The sequence below is a fragment of the Trichechus manatus genome, unplaced genomic scaffold (genome assembly GCF_000243295.1).
Source record: "Trichechus manatus latirostris isolate Lorelei unplaced genomic scaffold, TriManLat1.0 scaffold00090, whole genome shotgun sequence".
Lineage (NCBI taxonomy): Eukaryota > Metazoa > Chordata > Mammalia > Sirenia > Trichechidae > Trichechus > Trichechus manatus.
In genome coordinates this window covers 5,809,427-5,827,822 of record NW_004444026.1, presented here as the reverse complement: position 1 = coordinate 5,827,822, position 18,396 = coordinate 5,809,427, and the positions used below count along the sequence as shown (strand labels likewise).

Sequence of the window (18,396 nt, the reverse complement as noted above, 5' to 3'; positions counted from 1 at the left end):
GAAGACCCTCAACAAGATAAATTGACACAGTGGCTGCAACAATGGGCTCAAACATAGCAACGATTGTGAGGATGGCGCGAGACTGGGCAACGTTTTGGTTCTGTTGTACGTAGGGTCACTATGAGTTGGAACTGACTTGATGGCACCTAACGATAACAAATTATTTACTAAATATAGTGGTTACTCAGTAAATATTTGCTGAATGAATGTGCCCTAAAGTAAATATTTTTTTCCAGGCTACTCAAATGGTATGACAGGATTAATGCAAATTCATTTCATCCTAGTAGAAGACCAGGGCACATATCTTCTCATGGTAATTCACTGTGCTAAGTTGCTATAGGAAGCAAACTCATAATTAAGCAAGTAGTTTATAATGTGTTTGGGAGGCAGGATGATGTAAATAAAGGAGGATACACTGAGTTATAAGTCAGTAGGAATCAGTTCTAGTTTCATGTCTGTTACTATTTGTGCAACATTAGGAAACTGATTTAACCTGAGTGTATTATCTCAACTAAAAAACCAGGATGTTGCATTAGGTGATCTCTAATAATACTGCAACTTCTAAAACTGGTTAATTGATGATATTCACATTATAGTAGAAGATTCCCAATCAGATTCATTTCAGAGGACAATTATCAGTATCATAACCTTTCTACAGTAAGAGAAATGCATTACAAATGGGCATGCGGTATAACTGAATCAGGGTTAGGATAAGATATTTTAAATAGAACAAAGTCATGGCAGTATTCATTTATGACAAACTGTCACATGCTGGGCCTCTGGGAGAGACAAGGCTTGTGTTAGAAGATGACGGATAAACACTGCAGAGATTCCTCCTTTGGGGCAAAAGACGGTGCCACCAAAGTATGGCTTTCATAGATCATGTCTTCAACTTGTGACCGTGTCTATCCCCAGAGGCCTATGCATATATATTTTCAAGAGCTTTATTGAGGTACAATTTACATACCATAAAATTCACCTATTTTAAGCGTGCAATTCAATGATTTTTAGTAAATTTACAGAGTTGTGCAATCATCATCACCATCTAATATCTATCACGCTAAAAAGATCCCTCGTGTCTATCCCCCTTCCAACTCCCAGCCCAGGCAACCATTAACTTACTTTCTCTCCCTACAGATTTGTCATTTCTGGACATTTCATATAAACGGAATCAGACAACATTGTCGTCTCTTGCATCTGGCTTCTTTCTCATAGCATAAGGTTTTCCAAGGTCATCCATGTTGTAGCATCCATCAGTAGTTTATTTTTGAATAATATTGCATTGTATGATGATACCACATTTTGTTTATCTGTTCACCAGTTGACGGACATTTGGGTTGTTTCCACTTTTGAACTTTCATGAATAATGCTGCTATGAGCATTTGTGTACAAATCTTTTCATTTTTCATATGTTTTAATTTCTCGTGGGTAGACACCTAGAAGCAGAATTGCTGGGTCATATGGTAACTCTATGTTTAACTTTTCAAGAAACTGGCAAACATTTCCAAAATGGCTCTACCATTTTACGTTCCTATCAGTAATGAGTGAGGGTTCACGTTTCTCCACATTCTCACCAACACTTGTTATTGTCTATCATTTTGATTATTCTGACAGGCTTATACTAAGCATTCAGTGGAAGGGGGTTAAGTGTAAAATGGGGAGTCCCCTCCTGTTAGGTGGGACCCTAGCCCCAGGCCCTATGCATAACTGACAATCCATGTTTGGGCCAGTGGCTACTGACACAATTGTTTCTGGACTAAATTCTTCTCGACTGGACTAAGCAGCAATTCCTACTTAGTTGCATAAGTGAGCTGTACATCATTCTTTTTAATTATCCAGACAATCCAAAGCCAAGTTCTAAAAAAAAGCCCCCTTCATCCCAAATAGTTCATTTTATTGGACAGATGCCACTTACTTAGTAGGTAATCGACCCCAGAAACTCTAGAAGATGGTCAAAGATATTTTATATTAAACTAACATTTTACTTGTGAAAAAGCATACAAAGAAAGTTCTTTATATTTTATTCAGAGATAATTCTGTATCATTTTCTTCTACAGTCAGTTTAAAAAATGCAAGATTTCTGCTAGGCTGTATACAGACATTGAACTTCACCTAAGGCTTTGTAATATAAAGGGCGCTGCAAATTTCAGAAGTTATATGTTGTTGTTTAGAAGCTATATTATTTACTAAATATAGTAGCTACTCAGTACATATTTGCTGAATGAATCTACCCTGAGAATAAATTTATTTGGGAGGGGGGGAGACTAAAATGATACAAAGTGATGACTTAGTGTTGTAATAAAAGTCTGTCAATTTTATTAAAAGCAGATTCCATTTCTTCACATAGTTAAGAAAATTTCTTTTCTTTTTTTTTTTAAAAGAGCCCACTTCATTGGGTTATGTCATAAGCATTAAGACAGTGATAATGTCACTGATAAAGACATGTACAAAGTTAGCACCACGTTTATATAAATGCAGATAGCCATGGCCTTCCCAATATGTACAAACTCCCTTCACACACACACACACACACACACATATTTAACAGCTAATAAATAACATTTAAAGCCAAAGTGTCTTTTTCATATATAGCGAAGTCTTTAGAAGCCAGTGTTCCCAGCGCCGTACGCTGATTTGATGAATCTTGTCTTAAATCTATGCACCTTCGGTCAAAACTCAAATCCAAAAAAATTAATGAATTAACAATAAAGGGGGATGCCAACCTCAACTCGCACATCATTTTATTTTTTGAGAGAATTCATTCCAAGTCTGCTGGTATCGATCACATTTGTCCTACACATTACATAGGCACAACCATATTTCTCAGATAAAAAGCTACAGTTCTGGCACCTCCGGAACTATTTCTTCTCCAACATGTTGCAACACATCTCTTGATTGTTTGCCCTCCAAATCATGCAGAATAATAATAAGCATGTGAGAAATTTTATATATGAGTATGAGCTCAGATACCCACACACTTTCACAGTTTGGGTTCCCAGCAATAGCCTCTGAGATGTTTGACTTCTTTACCATTTTATATTAAGATACAGAAAAACATTCTGAAAATATGAGATCTAGTTTATAAATATTTGTTCACTCATTCTTGATGAGTTGTTAGAAACAACAATAACAATCCTTCTGGCACTTTCATGCGGCAATGGCAGTTGAGGACTCTGTGAGCTGCACATAATGGTTTATATACACTGCCATGAATATATCCCAGTAACTTTTCCACCTCTTTATTTAGTAAAAATGGTCCTTGTGTGAAATTTGTGGGAATTCAGATGACACAAAATTTGACTTTGAACACACACTTTCTTGTTAAAAACCAGAAAAGAAAGAGAAAGCCTTGAAGTATGACTGAAGTACACCTAATTGAATAATAATTATTGAATATGAAATGCCTTCAAGTTGATAAATGTAATTTTAAAAATCTGATAGTAAAACTATGGTACCATTTTCTTTCTCCACAGCTCAAATTAGACGTCAGCTGAAGATTACAGGCGAACATGATTAAAGTGTTAAAGTATACTCTTGAGACAAAGAAAAAAAAAGGGGGAGGAGGGAGATTAGGCAATAACTGTGAAGCCTATTAAGAATTCATGGATCTAAATGTTATATCTCCTTTAATTTGTCAGGTAATTGCGATGCAAGCCAGCTGCAGGGAGTGTTTAAAGGTTCAGTGCTTTGTCAACCACATCCTCAGTCCATCTCTCCCAGTCACTGGTTAATTGGTTAACTCTTGAGACACATCTCAGTGGCAGGAGGAGGAGAGTCATTCCAAAAAAAAATAAAAATCAGGTATTTTTACTGGTAAGTAAATGGCCAGTCTCATGGATATTTCTGACTCATGCCCCAGAAAACAATTTTCTATATTCAGGCTTGGAGAAAACTTTGGGAAGGCATCAGCTCAGAAAAATCTACAATTCCAATTGAAATATGAGGTTCTAATCAATTTTAGGCTTTGGTTAAATGTGCCTCATGAAGGAGACTTATTTCACCATGGGCCCAAACAATTCTTATTTCTTAATTCTTAAGGTAGGAAGATGTGCTATCTGGCCATTATATTCCTCAAACTGAATTAGCCACTTTTTAGTGTTTGAGACTGTCTCTGAAAAGAACTAATAAAGGTATAGCTGGCATTAATACTCAGGAAAATCCACTTTTAAACACTCAAAACACTGGGCATCTTTCGTAGAAGTTACTTCATTCACTTCATTCTTCACAGAATTCATATGCTGTTCTTCTTTGTGTGGGTTTGCCTAGTTTTTGAGAAAAAGCAGAGAAGAAGGGCAATTTATTTCCTGCTTATTGTTTTACAATTCCTTCTCCTCCCCCACCACTTTTATGATGAAAAAGTATTCAACTGGAAGTTCAGAACAAAAGTTGTGAGAATAAACCCAGGGAGATATGGATAGTGGGCTAGAGAAAATGGCAGGCTCCTAGGAATGAGACATGCTGTAACATCTATACATCCAAGTCACAACATGGAGTATCATTTTCAGAGGATGGACCCAAATACTTTCAAAATTTAGGAGGATTTCTTACTTCTAAGCTTATCAAAATAAAAGCCTTTTTCCTTTCTCGTGGTGTAAGACTACTACTAAGGGGATAACAAAAGATGAGAATGAGAACCTTTTATTTAATTTACTTTGGTCACAGAGAAGAGAAACTGCAGGTTATTAGTCTAACTCATAACTACCTCCTAGATTATATTCAAATGCATAACAAAAGGCTGACCTAAATATTTGTTGTCTCAGTACTGTATTTTATGCAAATAACGTGCACGTTATACACTTTTTGCCAACCGCGCAACCCCTCACGCGTTATTTTCCTAGGCGCGCTATGCGCATTATTATGTGTGGGTGCACTATTTGCAAAAATACGGTAACTCTATAATCAGACCGAGAATGTATCATTAGACTTTCTCAGATAAATTCTTATAATGTATAAATAATATGACCAGAAATACTTTAGAAACAGCTGGAGTTTTCCCTAATTTTCTGGTTTTGTTTTTACATTCATATACATTTGGAAGAATGTTTGTATGTGTTTGTATATGGTTGTGTGTGATGTAAATGCATGTATATAAAACTTCATATAGGGGTCCCTTTCTAAGAATTGAAGCAAATGTGAAACTGCCTCAGATTTGTGATAAGTAAAAACAAAGCAATGAACCTCTTAATAGAAAAGTCTCCACTTAGATAAGAGTTTTAATTATTCGGCCTGGCTCAATACCAGTAACTATGCTCCATTTCAACTTTATCTTGAGTGATCTTAGATTAATTTTTTTTAATATAGAAGGCCTCATCTTGTCATTCAAAGTATATATGCCTTAATTTCCTTTTTCTGAAAAATGAAAAAGATATAAATATTACGTATGCATAGATAAAATCCAGAAGGATATAAACCAAAACGTTATTTGTGGTTGCCCCTGGGTGATAGCGTCTCAGTGATTTTATTTTCTTTGAGCCTATTTATTCTTCCTAATCTATCCATGGAGCCCTGGTGGTGCAGTGGTTAAAGAGTTTGGCTGCTAACCAGAAGGTGAGCAGTTCAAATCCACCAGCTGCTCCTTGAAAACCCTATGGGGCAGTTCTACTCTGTCCTGTAGGGTTGCTATGAGTTGGAATTGACTTGATGGCAATGAGTTTTAATCTATCCATGCTGAACCTGTACAAATTACATTATATAAATAGAAATGAAAAACTGAGATATCCCACATAGGATCTTTAATATCGTTTTCTTGCATATGCAGGTTTATAAGTAGAACTAGGAGAAGAGGACAGGCCTAAAGCAATTACTTCTTCTATTTCCAGATGATGCTGTGACCAGCCTACCCTATTGTTTCTTGTGTCACTGGCTTGTATTACATGATCTAAGCTTTCTCTCCTTCATACCTGTAACTCATTAGCACTTGGCATCTGGCAGAGGAACGAGTGGAGGAATGAAACTGGCATATTCAGGAAATTCAGCAGAGGAGTGGATAAGGTCACATGCTTAGTCTCCACTTAGGACTGACGCTCTGGAAAGATTCAGCTGCCAGCTGCCATGTGGATTAGCCTTAAAGGTCAGGTAGGAAAGAGCCAAGGAGTTGTTTTGAGATGGAAAAGAGAACAGTTTTCTATACTCTAACTCCATGAGCTGCCATCTTTGGCAGTTTTGAGATGGGTACTTGCTGGCTGCCCCTTTGGCTTCCTGTCATGGGACCTTGGAGCATCAACGCTGCTGCAGCTGGTGACATGAGATGTTTTACTGACCTGGATCTATCCTAGGAAGAGCAGCACCCCTGGCCATATGACAATTGCTAAACTTGTGTCAGAGCAGGGATGCATCAGAGAAGAGAAGAAATGATGATTTAGTGGTAGTTCAAAAAATAAAATCTAAAAAGTGGGCCTGGGATGGAAGGGAGTAGGCTGAGAGAAGGGGCAGAAAAAAAAGAAAGAAAATAAGAGAAAGCGCTGCAAAAAGCAAACGGTGCTTCTGATGGTGCCTATGCAGGATCTGACTACAAGAGATAGCATAGTGATAAGGCTGGATCCCCTCTGAGTGTAGGCTCAGGATGCCCGGAGAGGTTGGCCCATGATACTTACCGGCCAGACTTTCTATTCAGGGACCTGGAGTAGCATTTCACGAATACCTCTGCTGCCTTTCCTTTCTGCAAATGAGACACTTTGTTCCGAGAACAGAAGATCACCCTGTCGAAGAAAATGAGCATGCCATGTGGAACCATAGAAATGACTTTTTGAAAATGCGTGGGTTCGAAAGGGGATGCAGCTTCTGCCTGGTCTTCTTGGGACGCTTGCTCTTAGAACCCAGCCACCAGGCTGATAGGAACCCCAGACCACAGGAAGAGGCCATGTGTAAGGGTCTCAGCCACAGCCACAGCTGGGGTGCCGGCTAACAGCCACCCCCAATTTGTCAGCCGCGTGATTGAGCCATCTGGGAAGTGGATCATCCAGCCCTCAGTTGAGCCACCTCAGCTGATGCTATGTGGAGTAAGAGGGAACCTTCCCACTGAGCTTTGCCCAAATTGTAGATATGTGAGATAAATAAATTGGTGTGGTTGTTTCATGGCACTAAAAAGGAAAAAAAAAAAGTGTGGTGGTTTGGTCAGGTGTGTTTAAATCCTACGGGATTGTTCTAGTTATTTTTTTTTCCCTTGACATTGGTTTCATTCCCCACAACGTGTCAGCACTATCTCCATTTCTGTCCTAGATTCCCTGTTGCCTTTCATCCTGATTTTCTATCCCTTCCTGCCTTACCTTTGCTTTTGGGCAAATGTTGCCCTTTTGATCACACGTAATTGATCGTTTTAAGGAGCTTGTTCCTCTCGGGTGTTACTGTTTATTTTATGGGCTTTGTCTATGGTTTGCCTGAAATCTAGTTAATTTTTTTGATTTTTCCAATAATTAACATCCAGACCATTCCAATCAGCAACACATCTGAATCAGAAGGGCCATCTGAGGGCCTGACCCATTGCTCAGCAATAGACTTAAGTTAATCAATCCAGATGGGCATCTATAGACAGGCTGGAGCAGCCTGAACATCATAAGGCTTTCACCAAGCGATGTCACAGGATCAAATATACCAGCTCTTAGTATCTGCGTTAAGGAATTAGGGAATCAGCCATCAACGGGCCCTGCTACAGGAACAAATGTTCTGTGTAGCCTTTCTGTCTGCAACATGTCTTTTTGGTCATAAAAGCAAATGACTAAAGCGATGTAGTTTATCAATACTAATTTAAAGAGTCGTTTTTATTAACAATAAAACCACACTGCACTTTGCAAAATCCATGTACATCTAATAGGAAAGTTTTAAATCCTACAGGGCTCTCTATGCAATTCATTTTATAGATATCTGTGGGGTGGGGTGTGGGTGGGGGAGACAGGAAGAGATTAGCTTGGAATCTCGTCCTTTTTGAAGAGATTGGTTTTAATATTTGAATGTCGAAATAACATCTCTGAGGTTTGCTCCATAATGGTTTTGTGCATGCAGGAAAGAACGCTAAGTGAGAAACCAGAGAGGTCCGATTTTTAATCCCAGCTCTCCCTCTGAACAACTGTGACCAATTCAGAGCTTATGCTTTCCTTACATGATATGCAGAAATACTATTATTTCCCAGTATCATAATAAAGGAACAGTCCTAAACAATTCTAGGTGTAATTATCTCAGTCATATAGTATTAAAGTCAAGGCTTACTAAAATTCCTCCTGAATGTTGAAGGCTCCTGAAATGTTATCCCTAATGACATTAACTTGAATTTGGAGTGAATGGAGACAAAAAATGAATTTAATTACTTTTTTTGAGTCTCTCCTGCTTTTACTCTGATCTTCTCAATAGCAAAGCTAGGTTTGCTCCACCAGTCTGACCAGCCGAAGTATGAATCACTCTTCCATTTGAGTTTCAACAGGAGCAGTTCTCCAATATCCACTGGGGTGTATATTAGGAAGAAGTATGTCTTATTTGTGGAAACTTCAGGCCTGGATAAACAGTCAACATGTTTGGTTAGTTCTGAAAATCTTTTCTTTTCTTTTCTTTCAAGCTGTAAATAGCTTTATTGTTTGGGAGATATTTAAAAAATGCAAAACATATCCAACAAAATACTCAAGATGAATGTAGTGGCATTTAGTGTATTTAAAAAGACATTCATATTCCTTGACTCTATTCCAACCTGCATCCTAACAATAAACTATTAAGTACAATTTTTAAAAGAGAAAAAAATCCCACAAGCCATCATTCAGAGGCATTATTTTCATTTTCATGTATTCCTTTTCATTTTGTACCACTATATGAACATATTTTTATTTGATTGCAAAGAGTACATACAAGTCTCTATACTTTCTTGTTCGCTTAGTATTTTATCTTGGACATGTTGCCATGCTTTTACCTAGTCTTTAATAACTATTGTTTTTAAAGGCTAAATTGATTTTATTGGCTCGATAAACCACAATTAACCACTGCCTTGATATTGGACACTTACTTTGTTTCTCATTTATGCTATTACATATTCCACTGCAATGAACATCTTTTGCCACACAGCTTTTTAAAAATTTTTGCTATTTCTTTAGGGTGAATTACATGCAATAACATTTGATAGCTATTTAAAAGAGCCCTGGTGGCACAGTGGTTAAGAGCTCGGCTGCTAACCAAAAAAGTTGGCAGTTTGAATCCACCAGCCTCTCCTTGCAAGCCCTATGGGGCAGTTCTACTCTGTCCCATAGGGTGGCTGGCTATTGAAAGCTGTCACCACATTGCCTTCCTTATCCGGGCCAAAACAAAAAACAAACCCATTGTTGTCAAGTCGATTCCGACTCATAATGACCTGACAGGACAGGGTAGAACTGCCCCATAGAGTTTCCAAGGAGCACCTGGTGCGTTCAAAGTGCTGACCTTTTGGTTAGCAGCTGTAGCTCTTAACCGCTACGCCACCAGGGTTTCCTCCTCACCTGGAGGGTTCTGTTAATTCATGATGGTGTGTGAATGTGTGTGAACGTACCTGCTGCACAGGCTCATCAGCACTAGGTATTTGAAAAGGTTTGTTCATTTAGTAATTATAAAATGACATCTTAAAGCTGCCGTAATTTTGTACTCCTTTGCTCAACAGTCAAGAGTAACACTTTATCGTGGGCTTTTTACTATACATCTATCTATATATATATATAGATATATAGATATATCTCCTCTATACACATTGCAAGGAGCTCTGGTGCCGCAGTGGTTAAGCATTGGCTGCTAGCTGAAAGGCCAGCAGTTCGAACCCACCATCTGCTCTGTGGGAGAAAGATGTGGTAGTCTGCTTGCATAAAGATCACAGCCTAGGAAACCCTATGGGGCAGTTGTACTCTGTCCTACAGGATGACTATGGGTCAGAATCAACTCAGTGGCAAGGGGTTTCGGGTATACACTTGTATTTATACCTATAGAGGGATTTCTTGTTACTATTGATTATTTTTTTAAATGTCAGACTTTTGAGGGAATTTAATTGTTGTGTTGTTTAAAAGAGGAGCAGTGGTTAAAGTGCTTGGCTGCTAACTGAAAGGTTGGTGATTTGAACCCACCCGCCACTCTGAGGGAGAAAGATGTGGCAGTTGACTTCTGTAAAGGTTTATAGTTTTGGAAACTCTATGGGACAGTTCTACTCTGTCCTGCAGCATCACTATGAGTTGGAATTGACTCGATGGCAGTGGGTTTTTGGTTTGTTTAAAAACTGTACAAAAGAAATAAGCAGATATAACAAGCAAAATGGACAGCAAATGAAAATAAAATAAAATTTGAATTTTTTTTTCTCAATATGAAACAGAGCAAAGACCTCAATTCCAAAATTCCAATTTCGTAAGCTAGAGACTTGTTCTCTAGGTGTCCTCCTGCACTTCTATTTCTCAGACCAGTGGTTAGCAGGAAGCAGTTCCATGATAAGCACCTCCGCTGGAGCGGACTCGTTTGACTACTCACAGGGTGACAGGAATGTTCTCGCTCTCGGCCACAGTGCCGTACAGAGAGATTTCAAACAGCTGGTTGGTCTGCGTATAACTTTCAGTTCCAGAAAAATGTATCTTCACTTGGTAATGGAAGACTGTAGGGGAGGAAATTGGAACAAAGGTTGATCAGTCTTTACGTAAACACTACAGACCCCAAACAATTAGACAATTCAGAGCCATACTACTAACCAAAGAGGCAGTGCACACACACAGGCCTATTAATGGGTCTTGGAAATATTTCGTCCTCTCTGTACAGTGTCCACTTTTAGGAAATTCGGACCCTGAATTCCATATTCCAGAAAAGTGTGGCTGTAGTGGATTGGGGGTGGGGGAGAAGTGTATCTGAATTGCCAAGCAGTCTAGAAAACACCCATCTTTGAAGGGAGAGCAAATTAAGAGGTCAAAACACTCAGATGCTTTCTCCATAAACTCCACCTGTCCTTGGCCGTCTTGTCCCTTAGCATCTGTACCAAGCATATTTAGCATTTGCTACTGTGTCACTGTATGTGCCCACGTTTCTTGTCTCATGGGTATATCTGACCTCCCTAACTGGCTTGTAAGCTCCTTCAGGCCCGAGGCTCATGCTCTTTCTCTTTATTTCCCCATCATCTGGCACAGAGTAGAGTAGCCTGCGCACAATAAAACTTCTTGCATTGAATCACCAGTGAGGCCGTATGGACTGCCTCACAAAGCCCGTCCCAAAGTGTCCTGTATTAGGGAGCACCTCTGGAAGCAAGTACGTGAAATTCTACATCTCCTCCCCGCTCTTTCCCCCAGCCCCACCAAAAACCCTGAGTAAATGGGGTTGTGGGAAGGTTAAAGGGATGGAAAGGCAGCAAGCTTAAGACATTGCTGCTAAAGGGCCAAGAGAAATAGGGTTTGGGGTTAAATCGAGCCTTTGCAGGTTAAAAGCCAGAGCAGAAGTTAGGATTGTTGAAGCACCAGAATTCAGCTCAGTGTCTGCGGTGCCCCCTACGAACACTGACTGAGTGCTAAGCTGGCACTTGCAAGATGCCAGATGATCAGCAAGACCTATCTGTGTCTACTCTACATTCATACTTCCTGGTTTTGAGAGCCAGCGAAACTGAGGGTTCCCTCATTGGATAAAAGGTTTCCCTGAGCAACAGGGACTCCAAACCCCCATGCCACCAAACGTACCTTTGCAGATCCGAACAAACCACCTTATAAATGGGTGTCTAGATCAGATATATTTGACCTTGGGAAACTATTCTTTAATATCATCCCTTCCCTCAGGCTTCTACCTGGACTCCATACAAGCTGGCCTTTTCAAATAAGTCCCTCTCACTAGATTTATCTGATTACCTCCTGTCCTGTCTCCCCTCCATTCCTTTAAGTCTTGTTCTAAGCAAGATGCCAAGTTTGAAATTCAACTATGAAACAAATTATGACAAAATGGAAATACCTCAGAAATGTTTTAGAATGCCCCTCCCACAGATAGTTGCGCGGTAAAATACAGGTGGTTCTTGCCATCTTCTAAAGCAAACTTTGTTGTTGTTAGTTGCTGTTGAGTTGATTCTGAGTCACAGAGATTGGCAAACTTTTTTTGTAAAGGGCCAGATAGTAAATATTTTAGGCTCTGTGGGCCATACTCTCTCTGTGGTTAACTACTCAGCTCTGCCAGGGTCGCGTGAAAGCAGCCATAGACAACATGTAAACGAATGCATGTGACTGTATTCTAATAAAACTTTACTACAAAAATAGGCCATGGGCTAGATTTGGCCCGTGGGCCATAGTTTGCTTACCCCTGACTGAAAGAATTAGCTTCAAATTAACTCTGGGCCTGGTGCTGATGGACTAGACTATCCTACTGGTCACATGTAGAGAGGCGGGTGGCAAGCAGGGGTGCTAAACAGCATTGTGCAGGCTGTGCACTGGGGCCATTGTGGCAGTGGGAATTAGGAGCAACAGTAAAATGGATCATCAGAACTTCCTCTCAATCAACAGAAACACACGCGAGGGCTCAGGGGTTGGTAACATTACTTTATAATCTCTGTACCAAATAGAATCAGAACATGTGATGCAATGTGTGTGATAAAAAATAGGACTAAGTTGATTTTCCTTATTTGCAAGAGTCTCCAGCCTACCTTTGTAGGGCATCTGAGCACGAGTCTTCAGGTACATTTTGCTGCTTCTCTTGGCTCTGACTTTATGGACCTCATAGCCCAGGTTGTTGCAGCGGTTCTTCCTGCAACTCAAGCACAGCCCCTTATCAAAGGCTTCTTTTGAACTGCACCGGTAGGCCTTACTTGGGTTTTCTTCATTCAACAGGGAGTCAATGAAGAGATGAACGGAACGCTCATGGGAGCACTTCACTAGCTGGTCCATGTCTAGGGAAACATAGACACGAAGAAAAATGTTAACTCTGCTACAGTCCACAGTGGGTGTTTCATTGTGCATGTCTAAAATAGTTTAGGTGAAGTGTTAGAATAAAAAGACCTCAGGGTCTATTCCTGTGAATCTATGACTATAGGTCTTATTTAAGCAGTTGACAGTTGCTTACCTACCTTCAAGAGTGTCAAAATTACAAGTTCACAGGTAATTTTTGATTTTTCTGTTGTCTTATATTTATGAATATGTTTATGAAGCCATGGTGACAGACATCCAAGGCCAAAGTTGATTTCTTCCAGTTTATTTTATCTTTCTCTTATACAAAGAAAGAAAGCATCCAATGCTTCAAGAAATGCACTTCCAGAAACCACACCATAAACAGCATAATTTTTAAATGAATAGTGCTTTATCATAGATAACTATATATAATTAAGGGTGTATCCCTACGAAATAAATCACAGAAATAATCAGCAATGTCATAAGAGTGGGTCTATTACCATAAGATTTTGTAACAATTGAAAACAGTAACATTACGCTGTAAGCTCTATAACGTGTACAAAAGCCTTGATCATATTGACTGTAGGTAGATCCCAATGTACTACAAAGTATGCAAAGGGCCCTTAAAATAAACAATAAATTGAACACAAGCTAACATGCTTATTAAAATAAATATTAAATTATTTTTTTTCTTCTTAAAATTTTGGAAAACTTACTGCTGGGGAATGGTGATTTTTTTCTGATTTGCATGTCTCTTAAGGCCAACTAATGAACACTTCTTTCACTCAGTAAAATTCAAAAATCACTCCACTGGCTTTGCAACTACATTCAAAATGTAATAGTATGTGGTCAGATAAAATTTTTTATTGCCGTTACTGAGGGCAGTGGCATTTTCCTGCCTAAATCTCATCTTTACTTTCTCTTGCTTCTGTAAGTACAGTACAATGTAGTATACCAGTTACCAGTTCCTGAGTTGACTCTAACTCATGGCGACTCCATGTGTATCAGACTAGAACTGTGCTCCATAGGGTTTACAATGGCTGGTTTTTCACAAGTAGATTGCCAGGCCTCTCTTCTGAAGCACCTCTGGGTGGACTTGAACCTTGAACCTTTCGGTTAGTAGCTGAATGTGTTAACCATTTATACCACCCATGGTATGCTGTTGGCTGCCATTGAGTTGATTGCAACTCATGGAGTCCGCATGTGTGCAGAGTAGAACGGCTCCAAAGGTTTTCAAGGCTATGACTTTTCAGAAACAGATTACCAGGCACCTCTGGGTGGGTTCAAACCACCAAGCTTTTGGCTAGCAGTTGAGCACTTAAATAAAAGATAAAATGGTTTTCTGTCTGGCCACAGAAAGTACCCATGCTGATTGTGATGGAATTCTTCTGAAACATATCTCGGTCAAATGTGTATATTAACAGTACGTCCTCTGTGGGTAATGGGTAGGGCAGTGGGTCAATAAGGGTCAAGAACAAAATCCATGTTTAATTCATTTCAGATCATATTTACCTCCAAAGCCTTTCTCGGCAATCACTCGAATAGCTTCTCCAATGTTACAGCCTGGTTGAAAAGTGCCTCCATTAGGGTAAATGTCAACATGCCCTACTGGTTTCTGGATTCCAATACTTCGGCCAGGTGATCCTCTGGTGAATGTGTGTAACACGTCTACAAAATACGCATCATCTGGAGAAAGGCGACTTGGAGCTTCAGCATACTCGAAGTTCGGTCCAGCTGGATCTAGGCCTTAGTGGGAAAAAACAAGGCCCCACAGCTTTTAAACCTGTTTTTAGTCCCCATCAGTATCACATTAGCAACCCCTTGCTCTTCATTGGAATGGAATTGGCAGATATTTAGATTTTATTAACTCCTGTTCTATACTAATTGGATATTTAAATTACCAAAAGAGCCATAAAAGTAGACTAGACTCCTTCAAAAATGGCCTTGTGCCTCTTAAACTAGCCATTATCTAGCAATTTTCACTTGGGATGGCTTGATTTCCTTTTGTAAATTATTTCTGAATCTGATGGGAAGACCTTTAAGTGGTGGTGGCTTTTTTCTCTTTCTCTACACATGCCAAAACATCTGTCTACTACGACTGGCATAGATGACTATCTTCCTTTTTCCATACTGCGTCTGGTGTTGACCCTTCTTCATTTCTCCCAGGATCTATGTGAGAAGCAACTTATGTGTCACACACTACCAAAGCACAGTGAAGAAGGACGAGGAGGAAAACAGAGTTCTTCTCAGAGAAGTCTGTGGCCTTTCTATGCTTGACTCCGTGCTCTATTTTCTGTGCTACTGCCAGGAGAGAGTAAGCCCATGAGAGCAAAAAAAACAAACAAAACAAAAAAACTGAAACCTGTTGCCATCGAGTCTATTCCAACTCATAGTGCTCCTACAAGACAGAGTAGAACTGTCCCATAGGGTTCCCAATGAGTAGCTGGTAGATTCGAACTGCTGACCTTTTGGTTAGCTGCTGAGCTCTTAATCATTGAGCCAGGGCTGAGAGCAAGGACCTGTATTTTATCTTACTCCTGAAAAGCAGCCCTATCATGAGATAAGCAAAGACCAGGCATATCTCCTAGAAGACCACCATACACATGTGAGTATTTAATGAACGCTGCCCAGATTCTCTTTGGGAACGGTGGCCATCTCGACTTTTTTTGTGATAAGATGCTTTCTTACCAGTAATTCTGCTGACCTTCTTATTGGTCAGACTTCCTGCAATGCCAGCAACATGGGCTCCAAGACTATATCCCAAGAGGTGGACATTGTCCAGAGGATAGTTAAATTCATCCTTAGGAACAGAAAAAAACAAGTTCTTACAGTCCTTTGCAAAAGATCAAAACTAAAGAAAATAAAGTGATTATAAATAGGGTTTTCAAAATACAGACAATGCAAAAAATTATGTTTATTTTCATTTTGTGTTACGGGTAAGAGAGAAAAACATATACTCTGTGTTGAGATTTTTCTCTTTCTTTCAGAACAGATTTAAATTAGAAAGTTTCCCCATATATCTGAAATTATATAATATGTATATTTAACTTTATCCCATCATTCCCTACTCTAAATGCTCCGTATCACTTTACCATAGCCAAGCAACAATTTATAATCAGAAAACATTACAGTGGGAAGGGACCACACACACTTGGTCCAGCTGCCTCATTTTACAGCGAGTCTGAGGCCCATGGAGGGGATCTGATTCGCCCAAGTTCGTTTGCCTGGTTAGAGGAAGAGCCAAGATAAGAACATTTGTCCTCTGACAGCCAGTACCATGAACACAGTTTATTTTTACCTCCAATGATTTGGTTTAAATAATTTGGCCTTGTCAGAGTATTAGCTTCCTTTCAACCCTAAGATACTTTTCAAAGTTAATTTTTCAGAGGATGGTCTCAGAGAGCCAAAGGGGACAAAACCACCAGCCAAGGTCAATACTCCAGGCCCTCTGTCACTTCATAACCTCCACACCACCCTTGCAGTCTTCATCCTTCCTTAATTCCCTCTATTTCCCAGCCCGCAACAAAAATCTGGATCCTTAATCCACACAAAGGGATAAATACTGCAGGAGCCCTGGTGGTACAATGGTTAAGTGCCTGGCTGCTAACCAGAAGGTCAGCACTTCAAATCCGCCAGCTGCTCCTCGGGAGAAACCGACTGGGGATCTGCTCACCTAAGGATTTCAGCCTAGGAAACCCTATGGGGCAGTTCTACTGCTACAACAATGACAACAACCACAGTTTTTGCCAGAGAGATTGGCATTCTAACAGGGGTCAAAGCCAGGATAAAATTTCCATATGGCAGTCAACTGGTGAAGAAGGATTTGGCTTAATATGACATCTTCCCTCTGTCCTGAAATAACAAGTTTTTGTTTGCTCTGCCCCCTTAGTTCTTGATCTCAGCAGATCTATTCATTATGAAAATATCAAAGGACAGGGCAAGGCAAGACTATGCCTTGGTATTATTATCTTAATACTGCTTTTGGCCAAAAAATAATGTCCATGCTGACCTTCTGAAGATTTCAACTGCCCCGGAAAATGTCTATAGTTAAACGAACAGGAAAAAAGACCAGCCACCTGCCTAGCTCTAGCCAAGAGATCTTTCTGGACACATTCATCCAGTCTTACCTCCATCCAGTTGATAAACCTAGCCACGTCGTTTCCCACCAGCTTGGTGTAGCCCACAGACACAGGATAATGCTGCTGGGCCCGCAACAGCCAGTCCACCACAATGACGTTGGAGTCTGGTTCTCTCTTGTACAGGGCGGCCACAAGCTTGGGTATCCAACTCTCATACATTCCTGTCACCTGAAAAAAGATGATACAAGCATTTTTAAAATGCCCATTTACAACTTGTTATAGATATGCTGACCCAATTTAGCTGTGTGAAGTGGAAAAAAATTCACAAGGAGCCCAATGGCTCAGATGAAAGATCAAACCTCAGAAAAGTGGCCAGAGACTAGCGCCTGCCCTTGTGAGGCAAATTTGAGTATGACAAAGGGGTGTGATGAGCTCAGGAATGGCAGACTGGGGTTTACCACATTTTCAATTTAAAAAGCATGTTTTATAAGTTCAGTAAAATGTCTATAATTTGTACAACTAGGAGGGAAGATCAGTCTGAATGAGTCAAACATCTGCAGCAGAATGACAGACTATTTTAAAAGAATTTTAGTTTACTTACTTTCAATTAGGCTAATGAATGTTTCTCAACAGAACTCTTTTGGGGGCTGTGAATGTATTTTTTCTTCTTCTTTTTTTATAAAGAGTATTTTACGTACAACATTTTATGTGCTAAAGTTTTAAACATTAATCCTAACAGAAAGTTTGTTTAGCAATCTCTTTTGTAATAGATAAGAAAATGATTAGCTTTAGCTCACACTTCTTCACAATTTTCTCAGATTCTTCATTATCAGAGTAAAAATTAATGAGGTTTAACCTAAAGAATGGCAGTTCGAACCCACCAGCCGCTTCACGGGCGAAAGATGTGGCAGCCTGCTTCCGTAAAGGTTTACAGCCTAGGAAACCCTATGGAGCAGTTCTACTTTGTCCTACAGGGTTGCTATGAGTTGGAATCAACTCGAGGGCACACAACCACAACATCGATAGTCACATTTCTCAAATGATTAGGCTGGTCCTATTTGGAGATAAGCAGGCTGCCAGTTGTAAGTCTTTGCTCCTTGTTAATAAGAACCTCAGAAGTCAAAGTTAAGATAACTACGGGGCCCTCACATTAACTCTATTCAGGTAGAATTTTAACTGACGCTGTCAGAGAAGAGACACTGGACACCTTAGCAAAGATACATCCTTTAAAATAATCAAAACTCAATAAAACAAAAATGCACGCTGAGATTCCAGACCATCCTGCCATGAGCTTGTTCAAGGTAACCACCTGAGATAAAACCCCAAATCCACCCACCACCAATATGATCTGACAGCACGTCATGCTGTAACCATGGTGAAGGTTACTCAACTTTGTCCTAACCAGACAAAAAAGACTTTGAAATTCATGCTTAAGGCAGGTTTTAAGGGAAGACTTGTAGAAACCAGATTCTTCTTAGTGTAATTCCAAT

The 18,396-nt window shown here is 39.7% G+C and overlaps 1 protein-coding gene across 1 annotated transcript in view; it reads right to left on the bottom strand.

Annotated features, from left to right (window-relative positions):
* Positions 1-4,063: 4,063 nt before the first annotated feature.
* Positions 4,064-18,396, bottom strand: part of LPL (lipoprotein lipase) — a 26,722-nt gene continuing 12,389 nt past the window's right edge. The window contains exons 3-10 of the mRNA XM_023736628.1: positions 16,955-17,134; positions 15,516-15,627; positions 14,340-14,573; positions 12,587-12,829; positions 10,456-10,576; positions 8,301-8,483; positions 6,594-6,698; positions 4,064-4,262 (exon numbers count right to left, since the gene is read on the bottom strand). Of these exons, the coding sequence (XP_023592396.1) occupies positions 4,232-4,262; positions 6,594-6,698; positions 8,301-8,483; positions 10,456-10,576; positions 12,587-12,829; positions 14,340-14,573; positions 15,516-15,627; positions 16,955-17,134 (1,209 nt within the window). The 3' untranslated portion in view covers positions 4,064-4,231. The remainder of the gene's footprint in view (positions 4,263-6,593; positions 6,699-8,300; positions 8,484-10,455; positions 10,577-12,586; positions 12,830-14,339; positions 14,574-15,515; positions 15,628-16,954; positions 17,135-18,396) is intronic.